This window comes from Saccostrea cucullata, unplaced genomic scaffold, assembly GCF_032062105.1.
Source record: "Saccostrea cucullata isolate Sc308-1 unplaced genomic scaffold, CSIRO_AGI_Scuc_v1 ctg2997, whole genome shotgun sequence".
Lineage (NCBI taxonomy): Eukaryota > Metazoa > Mollusca > Bivalvia > Ostreida > Ostreidae > Saccostrea > Saccostrea cuccullata.
The window spans coordinates 28,309-46,020 of record NW_026921008.1 but is presented as its reverse complement, the minus strand read 5'-3'; the positions used below and the strand labels follow the sequence as shown (position 1 = coordinate 46,020).

At 32.9% G+C, this 17,712-nt stretch overlaps 2 protein-coding genes across 5 annotated transcripts in view; one reads left to right on the top strand and one right to left on the bottom strand.

Annotated features, from left to right (window-relative positions):
• The window catches only part of LOC134258953 (secretin receptor-like), a 74,974-nt gene extending 67,931 nt beyond the window's left edge, over nt 1–7,043 (top strand). For 2 of the 4 annotated variants that reach the window (XM_062741543.1, XM_062741545.1), the window contains 6 exons: nt 43–112; nt 465–556; nt 806–829; nt 3,453–3,612; nt 5,375–5,416; nt 5,698–7,043. In XM_062741543.1, coding sequence (XP_062597527.1) covers nt 43–112; nt 465–556; nt 806–829; nt 3,453–3,612; nt 5,375–5,416; nt 5,698–6,063 — 754 coding nt within the window. In that variant the 3' untranslated portion in view covers nt 6,064–7,043. The remainder of the gene's footprint in view (nt 1–42; nt 113–464; nt 557–805; nt 830–3,452; nt 3,613–5,374; nt 5,417–5,697) is intronic. The other 2 variants (XM_062741544.1, XM_062741546.1) reach the window with 1 other exon arrangement.
• A 3,019-nt stretch (nt 7,044–10,062) lies between these two features.
• On the bottom strand, nt 10,063–17,342 carry LOC134258952 (uncharacterized). Its single transcript, XM_062741542.1, has 7 exons — nt 17,247–17,342; nt 14,330–14,491; nt 13,745–13,881; nt 13,035–13,147; nt 12,773–12,925; nt 11,339–11,453; nt 10,063–11,118 (listed from the first exon to the last, which is right to left on the bottom strand). Exons 2-7 carry the CDS (start codon nt 14,482–14,484, stop codon nt 10,340–10,342), a joined length of 1,452 nt encoding a protein of 483 aa, XP_062597526.1. The 5' UTR covers nt 14,485–14,491; nt 17,247–17,342; the 3' UTR covers nt 10,063–10,339.
• Nucleotides 17,343–17,712: the final 370 nt, after the last annotated feature.

Here is a 17,712-nt window from a genome sequence, read left to right as displayed (position 1 = left end):
ATATCTGGTTATTATTAAGTTTTTATTTTTTTTTATTTCTAGCTGTTGGAACATTCAGAGGAACCAGCTGATTACGTTAATTATATACGGACCAATTACGGCCACAGTTCTGGTAAAATTTCAAACATATACAGGGTGTCCCAAAACACATGTTACAGTTTTTATCATCTATAGATAACGGAACTTGACATTTCAGAGTATTTATGAAAAAATCATTAATTTTGAATGTCAAACTTATTAAGAAATATTGTTGCTTATATTTAATAAAAAGAAATATAAACGTAGAATTAAAGGGAAACATTAGTACAGATCTGCATGTATAATTATCCTATATCATTAATAATGCATACTCAATCTTTTGACCCGATATAAATGATAACTAGTAAATGCACATTGTAAAATTTATGATGAAATATATAACTTTTCTGTCTTGAAAATATGCAGACATTTTTTTTTATTTTCAGGTACAGTTTATTATTTTCATCAACATTGTTCGAATATTATTCACCAAACTTCATGCATCATCCGGGCATCAGACAAACAGCTTCCGGTACAGGTGTGTATATTTCAGAAACCACGTGATAATAGCAGTGGAGGATATTTTATTGTATTTCACGACTACCACCAGCTTGCCTTCTTAGCATCCAGAATCCTTTAATGTGGAAAAATGACTGTCCTGAAATGGCTTTTATTTTTTTATTTTGTTTCAGATGACTCTTTTTTCTTTAAATTTTAATTACAGTTATTTTAATTTTGTTTGACGGTTGTTATAGAATGTCACCACGCCATTTTGTTTCTATTTTAGTCACATTGATGGTCACATGATCAGGTAAACAGGAAGTTGGATTTTTTTAAGTTAATAGGTTGTTAGGTGTCTAGCAATACTCCTGATGTTCATAGATGTATGTGCATGTGCAATGGTTAGTGAACAAATTACGGTAAATCTGGAGACACTGGTATATTGTGTTCATCCCTGAGAGTTGTTTACACTTGTTTCATTTCTTTCTTTATTTGTACTGGTCGAAAACCAAACACGGTTTCTACATACGTACATGTATGGTGTATGCATCAGTTTTTTCTCTTTGTCTATTACCAATATTCAGATGTTATACACCCCCTTCCCATCTTAGGACTGCAGTTTTCAGTGTAATGTTCAAAATGTAGATAAAGTTACGATGCATAGGTCTTTTGTATCTCTTATTCATTCATAGAAATGCATTGTTAAGACTTTATTAATCAAATTATACTTTCCATTAAAACGAGTGTTCGTTTGCTATGATTGATTGTTGTTTATTTGTGGCTTTTTTAAAAATTAAGTTTCATTGACATATCTGACCCTTGAAGAAAACTCAGAAAGAAATGCTTAAAGTTTTTCCACTCTCACATTTTTATGGATTAAAGTACAAACTTAAGTCTGCCTTTATTTTGATTTAATATAGCTTTAAAAAATTTTACAAGTATTCCAAATATGGTATAGGTTGACAAATTATTAAAGATAAGAGTAAAAATAAACAGTTTTATATGTAAACATAGAAAAACACTTTTGTAAATAATATTATAAAAGTTACGGGAAAACCGGTTCAAATACACTATCCCCCCCTATACACACACACCCATATGGCAAGTTATGACGAGGGTCGAACTTTTTTCAAATCGAAGTCAAACTCAAAGGTCAAAAAGTCAAAATTGTTGGCATCTATAAAGGGCGGTCTTGTCATAATAAACCTGTGAAATATGAAAGCCTTAAAAGCCCTAGTTTCAGCTGTTCAAAAGTTATGGCTAAGGTTAAAATTTTTCAAAAGGTAGTCAAATTTTAAGGTCAAAGTTAAAAGATAAATAATATAAATATACCCGTTGAAAGTTCTTGTCTTAATAAAAACACATTCATGTTGAGTATGAAAGCCCTAATACCAGCTGTTCAAATGTTATGGCCAAGATTAAAGTTTGGTAATTTTGAGAAAAAGTGTGTCAACCTCCAAGGTTAAGTGATCAAATTTGGTGGTACTCAAAGAAAGGACCTATCACAAGGAATACGCCTGTGAAATATGAAAGCCATAGCCCTACCAACTCAAATGTTATGAGCTAGGTTAAGTTGACAACAGATAGACAGACAAACAGACATACACGAAAAAAACCAATGTACCCAGGGTTCTTCCATTCCGGGGGCATTAATGATATGGTCGAATTAGTCTCGTTTGTTTTAAAAACCAAATTTAGTTAACTGTTACTTTTATGTTTAACATGTGCATACGATATAGTTGTATGTTGTTTGTATGTGTAGATTGTGATGGTGTATTTTTGTTTAATATACGTTTTAAGACAAATAAGAATATACATGTAAAGTAGCCCTTTTTCCTATTAACTTTTACTTAAGACTTTGCATTGTGAGTTCTCAGTGGTCAGACTGAACGCTGACCTTGCTGTGCAAGCAACCGGAAGTAAATTCATTTTGGTCACCTTAAACATAGAGAGAAACATAGATTCTATATTTCTCTTTTACGTCAGTGAATATAGTAAATATTATAATATGCATGTATATATGGTTTTGTGTTATAGCTTAATATTCATTTCTGAATGTTATTGCCTTCAATGGGAAACAGAATTTACGCATGCTTGGTATAGATTCTTATGTTGTATATTTACGTAAACTAATCACGTGTAAAGGATTATCACATTTATTAATCTTTTTGTATCAAAACAATAATGTGTTTATAGGTATGTCTCTTTTTTCTTTTGGCATAGATGGGTATATATAAAAAAAAATAACTATATAAGACTAGCCTTGGAAAATAAAGATACTTCGAAATACTTCAACATTCTTAAAGTTTAATTTTACCTAAGCATGTACAATTCATCATTGATCGAGTCAAATGCTGACTGACATTTTTCAAATTAATTGTTAGTCCATTTTTTATACACTGAATTGACAACGTATTTTTCCGTTATTTCCCGATCATGACAAGGAACACAAGGCGGGTATGATCGGTATGATGGGGATGCTTACTCCTCCATGGCACCTATCCCACTTTGGTGTTTTGTTGGAGGTCCGTGTTTGCTCTGTTCCTATTTTGGATTGTTTTATGGACTTTGAAAGAATACTGTTCGCCATCTCCACATCCTTCACCTAAGAAATGAAACTAACTTATAAACGTTTTTCGATTTCTCTAAACTAAAAATGTATCTTATCTCCAATAAACTCTACTTTGTGAATAAAATTTTGTGTACATGTATATGATACTCGCCAAGGAAGAGTCTATATGTATTATTGTGAAGAAAGTCAAAGAATTGGATTAATACTGAATTTCATTGAATTTTAAATATAATTCATAGTTCCCCTTTTGTAGGCCATGACGATATCGATTTCTTTCTTCTTCAAAATTTATATAAAAAAAAAAAAAAAAAAAAAAAAATCAGGATAAACATTTAGTTGAAGCTTTATCTTTGTTTTTCAGACGCTTGGCTAAGTCCACGTTGATCCTGATCCCCCTGTTTGGGGTTTATTACATCATCTACACTGCAAATTACCTCATGTCAAGCTTCGGCTATCTAGATGAGAAGTCGATGATGTATTTCATCTTATGGTGGTCAGAATTATTCTTTAACTCCTTCCAGGTAATTAATTAATACGCCTTATGCATTTCATGTAGTTTTAAATTTATCGCTTATAACAGATTACGTCACTTTTTAAACTAGAAATATGTCCATAGGACATGAATGCCCCGCCAAGGGTATATTAGTAAAGCAACATTAAATTTGTATAAATTTTGAAATTTGATCAGAATATCTTAAAAAGTAATGCAGTTAAATTGCTTACGTTAGTATGTATCAGCATATGAAGTTTGACACTAATTTCATTAAAATGAGGTCAAGGTCAAAGGAAAGGCTAAGGTCTAAAAATGTTGATTCAGTTGAAAAGTTGAGTAAGTATCAGCATATGAAGTTGAAAAAATATCATAAATGGTTTCTTTAAACTGACTTAAGGTACATTGATACTCTGATAAGAGAGATAACTCTTACTGACACAGATGTCTATTATTCCTTTATAAATTTGTTAAGTTTAAGTGCCTTTTTTGTCAAATTTTGCCCGCTGGCCATGCTAAAATTGTTTGTATTTTATTCAGCATATACATTTCCTTTGGAAAAACATAAAAGTTAAAGAAAAATTTCATATGAGTGAGCAGAGGGTTTATGAACCTTAAACACAATTTGATAAAAGTGAGGTCAAGGTCAAATAAAAGGTCAAGGTCAAAATTGTTAATGCAGTTAAATTGCTTACATCAGTATGTTTCAGCATATGAATTTTGAAACTGATTTGGAATCAGTGAGGTCAAGGTCAAAGGAAAGGTCAAGGTAAAAAATGTTAATGCAATTGCATACCTCTCATCAATATGTCCATTTATGAAGTTTGATTAATGTCTTTAATTTAAATTGACATAAACACAATTTGCTAAAAGGTGATGTCAAGGTAATATAAAAGGTCAAGGTCAGAATTGTTAATGCAGTTGAATTGCTTACATCAGTATGTATCAGCATATGAAGTTTGACACTTATTTGGGAAAAGTGATGTCAAGGTCAAAGGAAAGGACAAGGTCAAAAATGTTGATTCAGTTGAATAGCTCTCATCAGTGTGTATCAACATGTGAAGTTTGATAACACCATCTTGAATGGTATGTTTAAAACTGAGCTAAACACTAATTCAAGAAAAGTGGGGTCAAGGTCAAAGGAAAGGCCAAGGTCAAAAAAATGTTGGTGCAGTTGCATAGCTCTCATAAATATCTAATCATTATAGGAAGTTTGATGAAAATATTTTGGATAGTTTCTTTGAAACTTTGAACAGAGCTAAATGCAAAGTGTGACGGAAGGACAGACGGAAGGACAGAAGGACTAAAGACGGACATGACAAACACTATATGCCCCTGCCATATTCATGGCGGGGCATAAAAACAATTTCCTTTTATTTTAAATTAATCGGATAAAACAAGTAACGTCACTCTTTAAAAAGTAATCTTAGTTTTTTTTCTAAATGTATCGGATATAACGAATAACGTCACTTTTCATTTGAAAAAAAAAATGTAGTTTTAAATTTATCGGATATAACGAATTACGTGTCTTAAAAAATACCGTATTCTGTAGTTTTAAATGTATCGAATTTAACAATTACGCCACTTTATATTCAAAATCGTTTATCCCTGGCACTTCTGTATAAACGTGTTAAGCAATGCTAGTAAGATGTAGTTGATTTGAACTTCAGAATTTGTCTGTTAAGGTCCCTTGAAAAATAAAATCATAGTTCTGCAATTTATGGAATAAGACTAGGCCAATCGGCTTATAACTTTGATTTTTTTGAAATCTCAATAACCTTTGTTTATTTCAGGGTTTTATCCTAGCGATGCTTTTCTGTTTCCTGAACGCTGAGGTAAGATTCCTGTTTATTTTTATTGCAAAGATTTCTTACATAAGTTAATTATGAATCTTATTTCACTTGTAGCAATGATTGATAGTTTTAAGAAAAATAGAACCATCTCTCCATAAAAAGAATTTGGCATCTATTAGACCAGAGTTTGTCCATGTTTTTATTTCCATCCCCTTTTCGCAAAATATTTCAATCAAAATAAGTGCTATCATGATTTTCAAAGACAGAGATCGACCCTTTTTTCTTGCTATGATACCTTGCGATGTTCATCATTCTATCTCCAGGTACAGGCGGAATTCAGAAAAGTTTGGCGCCGGCACATAACGGACCGGACCGGGAGTATCAGAACAACAAGAACGTTTTTGTCCCGGACACGAAATTCCGTTAAACAACCGACGTCCAATGGGAATGCATCACATAAAAGCGAAAAGGACGATAATCCGATTAACCAATCAGATTCAACATTGCTTACATCCTTTCAAAATGAAACAAACTGTGAAAGTGATATTCAAAGGAGAATTGTAGACTCTGAAATAACGGAGACCGAGACGTCACCGTGTATAAACAATAACCAGGCAGTGACTGGAAACTGTGATAAAAATAACGGAATCTGTGTCAAGGACGAATTCGCCTATAAGTCGATATCGTAGTATAAGTCGAGGGCTACTTAATATTTTATGCTTGTAATATTTAAGAATGGAATCCTTGAGAAGGAAAAAAGAAATATAACATTTATGTTTATCATCTAATGATTATAAGCACCAGTTAGGAGAATCCAAGAAACTAACCATTTGATTAACTGGAATTAAAATTGGATTTAAAAGTACTTATTATAAAATGCTTGAATTGAAAAATGTAGATTGGGCAATATGGTAATTTCTAATAGTTTTGTGGGATGCGTTTAGTATTCAAGGTAACTTGATTCATGCTTGAAACTTAAAATACGTCCCAACTTTTTGTTTTCCATTAATTTTTTTCTGTATACACCAGATGCGACCTAAAGACCATTAAAATATTCTGATCCCCTGTGTGGATTTGCAACTTTAAAAAATGAAAGTTAAGTTGAATACGGCAACATGGTATGAAAATGAATATTACATAGTACTATATACAGTGTAATTCCCATTTGTTTATGTTAATACTTGAAACATTACATCGAAGAAAAAAGCAGTAAAAGTAAAAATGTGTAGTTATGAAAAGTAAGATTGAAAGTTGAATGACAATAATAAGTTAAAATAAATATGAAAGATATATCTCCATGCCTTAGTTGTAACAAATTAAAATCTTGAATCAACTATGTTATTTACACGTAATTTTCAAATTCAAATACATGTTAAATGTGTTACTTTAAAGCTAATCATACATACATAACACTTCACATCAAGTATGAGCTGAAAAAAAGCTGCGTTAGTGTAAAATTTGTCTACGTGTACATGTTTAATTTGATTCACAACAAAAGAATATTATTATTCTTTTTTGTTTACATCCTGATCCATTAAATCTATTTCTCAATGATATACATGTATGTTACATTACATTAAATTTTTGTTACTTTGCATTACCTTGCATTATGTTGATGCACGGAGTGCAAGCATTTATAAAAGGGAAATAACTGATGAATGTAAACATATTGGAATAAAATTTGGTATTTTACTTTGTTTGTTTAATTCATGATAAAATATATAATAAATACCGTATAATAGGCCCGATAACAATACTATACTTTCTTCAGGTAATAATCAAAAGGTTTGCTAGTATGACAACTTACCATCCAAATATTCGTGGATCATAAATCATATGGGGGTAATGCAATTCTAAACCTTTGCAGTTCTCAGTTTCTAAAATTCATTGATAAATGTGACTCCCGGGGCTCGACGGGAGTGGTACAAGGACATAACAGGTACTGTCGGGGTCTATTTTCAAGAATCTGGCAATTCTGCTTAAGGTTTCGTCAAGGGTCAACATGTCCAAAAATTCATTTTTACAATAGCCCTAAAACTATGTGAGGTATAAAGTTAAAACTTCTACAGTTTATAAATTTTTCATTGATAAACAGATAGAAAGTATCACTTGATAAAAAAATACTCGGAAAAATTATTAATTAAAATAATTTTCAAAAAATACATCTAATTAATTCCGTGTTCTTAGTGAAAAACATCATTGCAGAAACAAAATATATTTATCAATGAAGGGCAAGTTGGACTTGGATAGCCTCTGGAAAGTTGTTTTCCCTGTTTATTTTGTCTAAATCTTAAGACTTGAAAGTGAAAGTATACAATGTATATATACATTGCAAATGGCGGATTCTATAGGGGTCTTGTCTTCAAACATGTCATGCTTTCAATAACAGCCTCTCGAAGACAATTCACATCCAACTTGCCCTTCAATGATAAACATTTATTATTTCTGCAATGATGTTTTTCACAAAAAGGACAGAATTAAGCAGGTTCCTTTTTATTTTTAAAAATATGCACATTTTGTGATACATGCAATTTTTCTCAAAAAAAAAAAAACTCTTTTTGAAAATATTTGTTATCAAGTGATACTTTCTATCTATTAATCTGAGTGATATATTCATAAACTGTAAACCTTTTTACTTTATACCTCACATAGTTTTGGAGCTATTGTTAATATAATTTTTTTTAGATATGTTGACCTTTGACGAAACCTTAACATCATGTTAGAATTTTTACCCCAAAAAGGCATTTGCTCTCTGATCTCTCTCTCTCTCTCTCTTTCTTGGTGGGATCCACAATATTATTATTGAAGAAACTTGCTTTTTCATAATCTCTGTCCACGAAAAAGTAAAGTAGAAGTTATGTACGCTATTATATCAACTTATACCATTTCAAATTGTTCATTCCTACACATGGTAACTAAGGTGACTCATATAATTTTGAAATAAAATTTACATGTCTTAATTTAGCTCATTTTAGAAATTGTTCATACGTAGAGCATGCTCTTGCATATCAATTATCAAATCAATTGAGATATATTAACTCCGTATGCAGGTGATGAAGGTATATTGCTGCACAAGTAAGGTAAATGACGATTGTATAGTTAAATCATGTTTATCATAGAACTTGGTTGTTGGATTACAATAAACGTCTCATTCAATTAAAATATCCAAATATGAAACAGTTGTGTCAGATTCTGTGGTATCTTATCTAAAGCTCACAGGGATATACGTATCGACATAAGAATAGAAGTTACCATTGTTAACTGACAATATGTCGTCGATATATCTAAATATCGAGTAGAAGGCCACAGCAAGTGTTTTCTTCTTTTCACATATAAGATTTTGGACAAATTCTGCTTCATTTGAATACAAGAATGATCTAATAACGGGGCCCATAGGAAATCCAATAGATTATTGGATGACCTGGTCTCCAAAAACCAGATATTGTCAATCAGAAACTCAAGCATCTTTTTGTGTTAACTTCAGGGACTCAAGTGTACAATAAGAATGTGTTTAACAAGATAATTTTGCAAATTTTGATTAATGATAAGGTTAGTAAATTTACGAGTTCCATATTTATTGAAGAAATTAAATATAATTATACATATAGGATTTTCAGGATTAGACAAGTTGTATTTTTTATCAAGTCATTAATTTATTTGTTGTGGACCCCCTCCACCTAGGAAAATATCTTAGATCCGCCCCTGTAATTTATTCAAACAATAACTGCACGCTATTACTTCCACCAAAACAAGACAAAACTTTTTGAAATTTATTTAATAATTAGTAAATCACAGTTTAAAAACGTATTGTTGAACAGTACACAGTTTTGTCTAAAATCATTGTATTGGCATCATGTATAAAAATAATCGTATGAAAATTTAAAGTGTCTTCTATACAGATATTTTAATTTTCAAAATTCCCTTATAATAAAAATGTTCATTTCCAAAACCGTGACTGATTGAGGCCATTCCATATTTTGCAATTAATACGCAAATAAGATTATATGTAAAATTAACACAATATATGTTTTACTTAGTTATCCTAAACCCCTATAGTCCTTTGCTTTCTCTCATAAATTAAATAGATTACATTTAATATAAAATGACAACTTTTAAACGTATTTTATCCATAGAGACATGCAGCTGTACAGTGTTCACCTTTGTGAACGCTAATATTTGAGGACAAGAACATTCCTTTTATATATAACAAATAAAACACTTTAAAAAATATCTCTTTAAAAATAATTATTAGAAATATTAAATATTAAATGTGAATATAGAATTTCAAATGAACGATTTTCAGCTCATGGTGGTTGACTATGAATTGCTGATTTCTTTAACATCGTAAGACCTTCAGTTCAGCTGGAATTATTGACCATTGAAGTTTTTACTCATTTAAGGTCAGACGACACGTTCCTCAAATATATGTTTTGTATCTCTGGTATTGTATCAAAAATTATTCATATAAGCCATTCTCTTCTGATTTCTAAATCGTTTTCAAAATGTTTTTAAAAATAAGTACACAAAAATTTGAGTTAAATTTAGAAGATTAAACATAAGGGTTATTATATAAGAAATATGACCCAATGGTATCTTGGCCAGATGCCTGGTAATGTACACTAAATTTTTGTGAGGAAACTTGTTAAGTACCCATACTTCTGTGACAAATTCTTAGAAAAAATTTTTGTTTAAGATGGGCTAGTCTACATACTTAGGTATAATGACATTTCATACAAAATTATGCATGTATATTACTACCAATGAAAATAAATAAGTCAATAAACTAAAAATAGTACAGTGTATACATATCCCCTTCCAGAGCCTATTATATACCCGATACAAATTGGAGTTATATGAGTTTGAATATCAGTATAATATGGATATATGTATATATTTAAATTTGTAGATCAACAATTATCAACACATTGAGTTGGTTTTAAAGAAGAAAGCGCTTATTAACATGTATTAAATAACACTAGATTGTGAAATTGCGTAGTCCTGGTGTAGAGTCATTCTGGCATCTAGTTGTTCTATCGTCTGAAATTGCCGCGCACCTGTAATGACGTCATGATCATGTGACACAATGTTTCTGGGAGACCTTTGGTTTTGATAACATTCGTTATATCTATCTGTCTGGTATTTATGTGACCCCTCAACACTACCTTTTGAGTAGCCATTGTAAGGGGGATGAATGTCATAATCACTTGCAAATGCAGGTTTGTCATGATCATGCGTAAATGCAGGATTGTCATATGGCACTGAATTGGTATTTTCTGGCGTGTAAAATTTCCGAGGGTGAGAATTTTTCCCTCTAGCGTGTCTTTGGACATCAAATCCGCCATTGTCAACCTCACCCTCGTAACCACTATCTGCTTTAGAGGATTCCGAACGGCCACTTCCACTTCCCTGATACCTGTGAACAAATCTATTTCCGCTATAAGGCCCCCGAGGCTCAGAAGATGCTGCCACTCCTCTGTATTCATTTGAAACAAAGCTAGTCTCTTGAGTCATTTCACCTGATGTAGGAGCATGTAGCTCTACAGACACTTCATACTTTTTAGCGTTAGTGTTCCGATTAGAACGACCCCTGATTCGTCCTGTTTGTTCACGTGACGTGTCACGTGGTGCAGGGATTGGTGCGTGATTTTGTTCCTCACATATCTGATAATTTTCGTAATTGTAAGGTTTTTCCTCCGCGATTTCCTCCTCAAACGTCCATCCAGGTAAAAGAACTTGTAATTCATCTAGAGTAAAAGAGGTATCAAAATATAAATTTTTTATCATTTCTAGACGTACTGACATTCTAGACTACACTCTTCAATCAAGAAAAATGAAATAATGCAAGCCTTGTAATAACAAGATATTCATCTTAGTTTGAAGACAGTGCTTTTCCCCATCTCTAACGTAATAAGACACATTCTGTTAAACAAAAATACAATATGACTCGTATATCTCAGTACTCACCACGGGGTAACACGATAATACGTGTGTCTTGAGTCTCACGATTTGCTTCTTCATAATCCCGAATTCGAATTTCTGAAGAAGTGATGTCATCAAACGAAAAACGCATTCTAGAAGCCTGCAAATAAATTGAATTTTGATATTAGTTGAAATATAATCTTAAGAACATTTGAACGATTTCTGAAATGTCCGTTCATTAAGGTATTTCCATCCTCCTATGATATCATAGGTTTTTGTAAAAACTGTAAATTAAAATATTCATTTAAATTCATACCCAATAGAACAACGTTTTTTGAAAAAATGCATTTCAATAGGTGTCATGATAAAAATTGTTAAGTAAAAGAACTTTTAAAATGTATATTTTCCTTATTTAATCAATTACCAGTACTCAATCTTTGAAAAATTGTGACAAGGGCAATAACTCCTTCTCAGATATCTTCATTCAGACATTTTCTTTATTGTAAGTTTCTCTCATATTCAGTATTTCACATTTCAAAAGTATCTTATAAGTAGCAATTAAGTATTTTGGAACTCTTAGTATCAGAATTATGCATTTGAACCAGTTTTAACATTACCGGTATATTTACAATACTATTTTCCAAAAAATTATGATTTTTTCATGCTGATATACACTTCTGTTTATTTATGTCTCCTGTCTTAAATAATATGGCGACATAAAAATTTTTTTTGCGATAATCATGATAATTGGTAAATTCAAAATATAATAAATAAAAATAAATGCAGTTTTTGTACTTTGAACCATTAAAATTGTGAGGGTGGAAAAATCATAAGGAATTTGGAGTATCCCAACATTTTTTTCAAAGGGATATTTTGTGAAATATATACTCCAGAAATTTAAAAATATCCATGTATTTTCTCAATGGTATACCAAGTAGTCTGATTATAAAAAACTCTCTGCAATGAAATTAACTACAATATCCATATTTAGTATTATAAATAGCATACTTCATTTAGAAGTTGGCACAAGGCTTCATTTTGTATATGTATGTGGGCTTACGGACTTTATTTGGTATGTGGGCTTAAGGACTTCATTTGTTTGTGGGCTTAGGGACTTCATTTGGTATGTGGGCTTAGGAACTTCATTCGGTATGTGGGCTTAGGGACTTCATATGGTATGTGGACTTAGAGACTTAATTTGGTATGTGGGCTTAGGAACTTCATTTGTTTGTGGGCTTGGGGACTTCATTTTGTATGTGGGCTTGGGGACTTCATTTGGTATGTGGGCTTATGGACTTCATTTGGTATGTGGGCTTAGGGACTTCATTTGGTATGTGGGCTTGGGGACTTCATTTGGTATGTGGGCTTATGGACTTCATTTGGTATGTGGGCTTAGGGACTTCATTTGGTATGTGGGTTAAGGGACTTTAGTTTGTAGGTACGCTTAAGGGGCTTCGTTTTATTTTTTAAACATTTTACCTTCATTTCCCATTTGATTCCTTGATGTCTGAAATCCCCTGGGTAGCGAATCACCAAGTCTCCAAATTCACAGTCTGTGTACTTATATTTGGAACTGGTACCGCCCCTAACTACATCATAGTACAACCGACGTACAATATCACTGAACACAAACTACAAGAAATTTTAAAAAATGGTAAATAGTATTGTATAATAGACATGATAATACAGCTATTTTGAATTCTCTTTTAGCCTGACTAGTCTTGTTATATATTTCACCTACTTCTAGTACGAAGGGTTCCCCTCGTCTCATGATCCGCTTGGCTGCATCTATACCCATCAGAAGTCGCCCAAGGATCTTAGGGTGGGTCTGGTTAATCATCACCGTCCATTTCTCTTCAAACACAAATATAGGTATAAAATCTCAAATTCATCTTGATGAATATTAATTTATTTTGTAAACATTTTAATAAATTGATTTATTGAATCCACCATATAAACAAGAGTTACTGTTAGCAATGAGCTCACTAAATGATACCCCCTGCCTCCCATATGACTATAATGGGAGTCTCCATGTTTTGTTGTGGGAAACCCAAAATATGTGTCAGATCAAAAAGTAAAATAGGAGGTGCACAATGGCAATATGTAATAAAGGTTCTGTAAAAGTTTCATCAAAGTTCATTCAGTGGTAGGAGAGGATCGAGTTGCAGATAAGAGATGGATACCCCAAAGTGTTACAGATACCGGTAGATGGACGGATGTACAGACAACTAGACGTACAGACAGATGGACATAACGATTACTATATACCCTCCTGCTTTTCAAGCGGGGGCTGGGTACAATGAGTAACCTACAAAAATACATACCCAAAAACTAAGTAAATTCTGCTTACCAAAGATGACCCTGACCCCGACAAATAAAAAAAATATTCCACTGTATCTTATCAGAATGTTTTCATTGTTTATGGATTCTTAAGTTGATTAAATTCCTCACCTCTCTGAACTGAGAAGAAGCAGTTGATGGACTGAAATCCCGATCCCGCCAAAACAATGGGCTGGACGACTAGAGGGCGCTTTAATAGTTCAGCTCGGAAGGTCTCCAATTCATCACTACTACCCATCCGGTAAATCCTAGTAAACAGAAAAGTTAAAATACACTGGAATTGCAAGCACCTGTCAGACATTTTTGTTGAAACTCAGAGTATAAGGGTTTCTTTAATGAATTTATATCAAAACTAGAGGTACTGTGAGCACTGTCTCCCATATGATTATAATCATTATGGTAAAGTCCATGTTTTGCTCTTTGAGATCCGAAAGAAGTGTTGGATCAAAACATAAGGATGTGCACAATGGCATGATGTAACTAAGATTCTGTGAAAGGCTGAATCAATTAAATTTCATTCAGTGGTAAAAGAGTAGTTGTGGTTAAAAGATAGGTACCCTAAAATATAAAATACAAATGGATCGGCATCCTGATCACTACACATACACTCAGACACTTTTCAAGCAGGGCCGGGGTATACTCTGATATTGACAAATTTACCATTTTAATGATTAAGCTTTGTTAGAGGTGTCTTACCTCTTTCTTGGTAGAACGTTGACCATGGCGGCGGAGGATTCCAGCAGGAGTTCCTTCCCCTCCCTGAGTGGTTTGACCAATCCGTAGAGGACATTACCGTGTCGCATCACCTCCTCCTCCCGCGCTATGATCAGCGCCTCCTGGTGTTTATTCATAGTGAGGCTGTAAAACAATATAAAGTATAAGCATCATAACCAATGAATACAACATAGGCATCTGAATTAACAAATTGAAAGTGGGTTGGAGGGGGTGGGACTAATTGAAAGTGGGGGGAGGGGGGCTAATTAACCCAACAAAAAAAGGTAAACCCCAATTTCCAATGCCTATATAATTTCTATATCTTTGCAAAAAAAGTTGGGGGGGGGGGCTTAACCTGTATGAATTTTAAAGGCGGATTCCGCCTGGAATTTGGGTGGAATTGAGCAGGAATTGGCAAATTCCGGGCGTACTTGAGGCGGAGACGGAATTTTCGAAAAGTTACGCCTCAGTAGAAGAACGTCTTACAGGCGTCATTTGTAATTTCCGGGCGTCAATTGGCAAGTTCAGATTTTCCGGGCGTAAAATGGCAGGAAAATAGAAACAAAAATTACGCCTGGAACTTTCAGGAGAAGTAAAAGCCTCTGATTGGTCAATTAATTATCAATTAAGGGTCATTTCAGATAGGAAGTTAAGTTTGAATTTGATCATGAAGGAGGGAGTTTAGTGCGAGTGAAACAGGAAATGCAGATATCTCAATGTTAAGGCTTTTACACTTCTTGAGGATGACACAGTGTCTGCTGGTAGGTGTGATCATGAATATCTAGTACCTATTTGGGTAAATTTGATTATGATTATGTACAATGATAGTTATAACTGGTTGACCCTAAAATTACTTTAGATATTTGAGTTTGTCCTTGCAGTCACATTCTGAGAAATATCAGTCTGATAGAGGCTGCAGTGAGAATCTAACTGCTGAGTAAATGAAGAATTGTATTCAGTCAGTAACTAAAATGTTTCAATATAATTATTGAAGTGATAAAATGTACAGGTATTGAAAAAAGTTCAATTCTAAATACACACTCAATCATGGTGGTCGTGTTTTAGTGTCCCTAATGCACAAAATTCATGTTATTTTTCTATATTTGTTAATGATATATGTTAATGACCTGTCATTATGTTTTCTTACAGTTCAAAAAGCTAAATTTTTAGCTTTAACATTGTAAATCATAATCTGAATGTTTTTCTTTGTTAACATGGTAAATATATAGGTTTTTAGGTCACATAGTATTATATAATAATAAGGACATTCCAGGCGTAATTCTATTCCAGGCGTCATTTTAGTTTCCAGGCGTAATTTTTTTACGGGCGTCATTTATTTTTCCGGGCGTAGCTCATTTGCATTTTTCGCCTCAAATTCCTGCCCATTTACACTTGGTTTCCGCCTAAGTTACACCCGGAACCTATGTATCACCATATATGTAGAGAGACAAATTTACGCCTCTCCAAGTACGCCTCAATTCCCCCTATATTCCAGGCGGAACATTTCGTACAGGTAAGTCCCCCTAGTCCCCCACCCCATCCCCAATGTTCACTTGGTACAATGTACCTCTGACACTGTTTGAAGGAAATGGCAGGGGGTCAGAAGGGGGGGGGGGGGGCAGAGTAGGGAGATACTCTGTATAATTGGAGCTGGCAGACCATGACTTGAGATGATGAAAAAATTGTTTTTTATTTTCTGGTTTGTCTTCTGATTTTATTTTGATAACATATCCCATGGTATATTGATTCATTATAACATTTTCCTAATATTTTTCTGTTTAATGTTTATTTACATGTGTTTATTTGACCCATAGGGTAAAAAAAAGGTTCACTTTTTTAGGTCAGCAATAAATCTGGTTTTTTATTCACTGTCATGTCTCCAGGGGGTTGAAAACTGACCAAACTACACAAAGAGACAAATTGCATGTCTAGTGTCAACATCAATTTCACAAACATTTATCAAGATTAGTTGATTATCAGGTTTTACAGGGCCGATTTGTGCTAGTTAAAGTACCAAATACATTTTCACACTTTAAATGCCATCTTGCTCTAAACATGCTAAAATTTACAATACATCTACACTGGTTCAGACTAAATATTACATAAACGCCTTCAAATTTTCTAAAGTAGAAATATGTTAAAAAATTTACATCTTTATTGTGTGTGGTTTGCTTCAACCATATGTTCAACAACAATCAGTACAAATTTATACTGCATGGTTTACAATTATATTTTTATACTTATTAGTTCGATCTTATTGGAAATAATTTTGTCGATGTTTAGAGTATCTTTCATATTTTCATGCTAAAAAAAAATATGTTAATCTCTCTCTCTCTCTCTCTACCTACTTTCACACTGTAACACATTGTACATATATATCATGTGTATAAGTATTCATGTGTAGGTATTCAACAACTGTTCAGTAAATAATGTGAACCTCCCACTCTACATTTTAGATACAATGATGATCATTTAACCATGCAAATTTTAATTTCAAAACATTTAAGCGATGATCCTATTTCCCAGGTAAGTCACACCTGTAGTGAATCATTAATTAAAGCGCCCTGAAAAATACCTGACATTCCATCTACATAACTGTACATAATGTAAGATCCGCCACTATATTTACCTCACACAAATAATCGTATCTTTCTTTGTGAAATCCTATGATTCCAAGTTTGAATATATACCTGCACATTAGTAATTTTACAAAAACGTTATTATCAGATAGAAAGATATAACCCAATCAATACGCAGAGGTATGTGTTTGACGATTTGACCTATTTTTCTGTCCCAACCAGACAAACATATTTGAGAACAGTATTTCCCAGTCCCTTGTCAGTATTTAGAGACTTTTTTGACTAAAGAAGTCATGGAAGACTTTGTTTTAAAAGCTTACCTGTTTATGTGATAAACATTTTTCACTTTTTTCTTTCCTTTCAGTTCAAAAAAGACAGAAAAATCCTGGGTTTATTTGTACACACGTCGAACTCCCCAGGTGAATTATTTACGTTTTGTGCGGTATATATTTCAAACACTTACCTGTAATGTAACAGTTTACCAGAAACGATCGGAAGTAATCTTTCCGGAAAGAAATCGCACAAAAATGATAACTTATTCAGTTTTTCAAATCGTCCACAGTCACTTGGGTCTTAGAATATAAATATGTACATGTATATACCTTTAATATAGATATGTATTTTTTTTTTTTTTTACATATCATAAGGTACACTGTACGTGTACCAGGGTTGTTAGAATCTGAAAAGTTCGCGGACAAGTCCTAACCACTAAAACTCTCCAGATTTAATTGTAAACTTTACCTATTTTCAAATTAATGTACAAAGATTTGGTATTTTCCGGTAATC

What these genes read in the sequence shown, in the direction of transcription:
- LOC134258952 (XM_062741542.1), bottom strand. Translation starts at nt 14,484, where the DNA reads ATGAATAAACACCAGGAGGCGCTGATCATAGCGCGGGAGGAGGAGGTG. An exon ending in CTTCTTCTCAGTTCAGAGAG is followed by an intron (nt 13,148 to 13,744) that starts GTGAGGAATTTA and finishes TTGTGTTTGAAG; the next exon opens with AGAAATGGACGGTGATGATT. An exon ending in GGGAACCCTTCGTACTAGAA is followed by an intron (nt 12,926 to 13,034) that starts GTAGGTGAAATA and finishes AATTTCTTGTAG; the next exon opens with TTTGTGTTCAGTGATATTGT.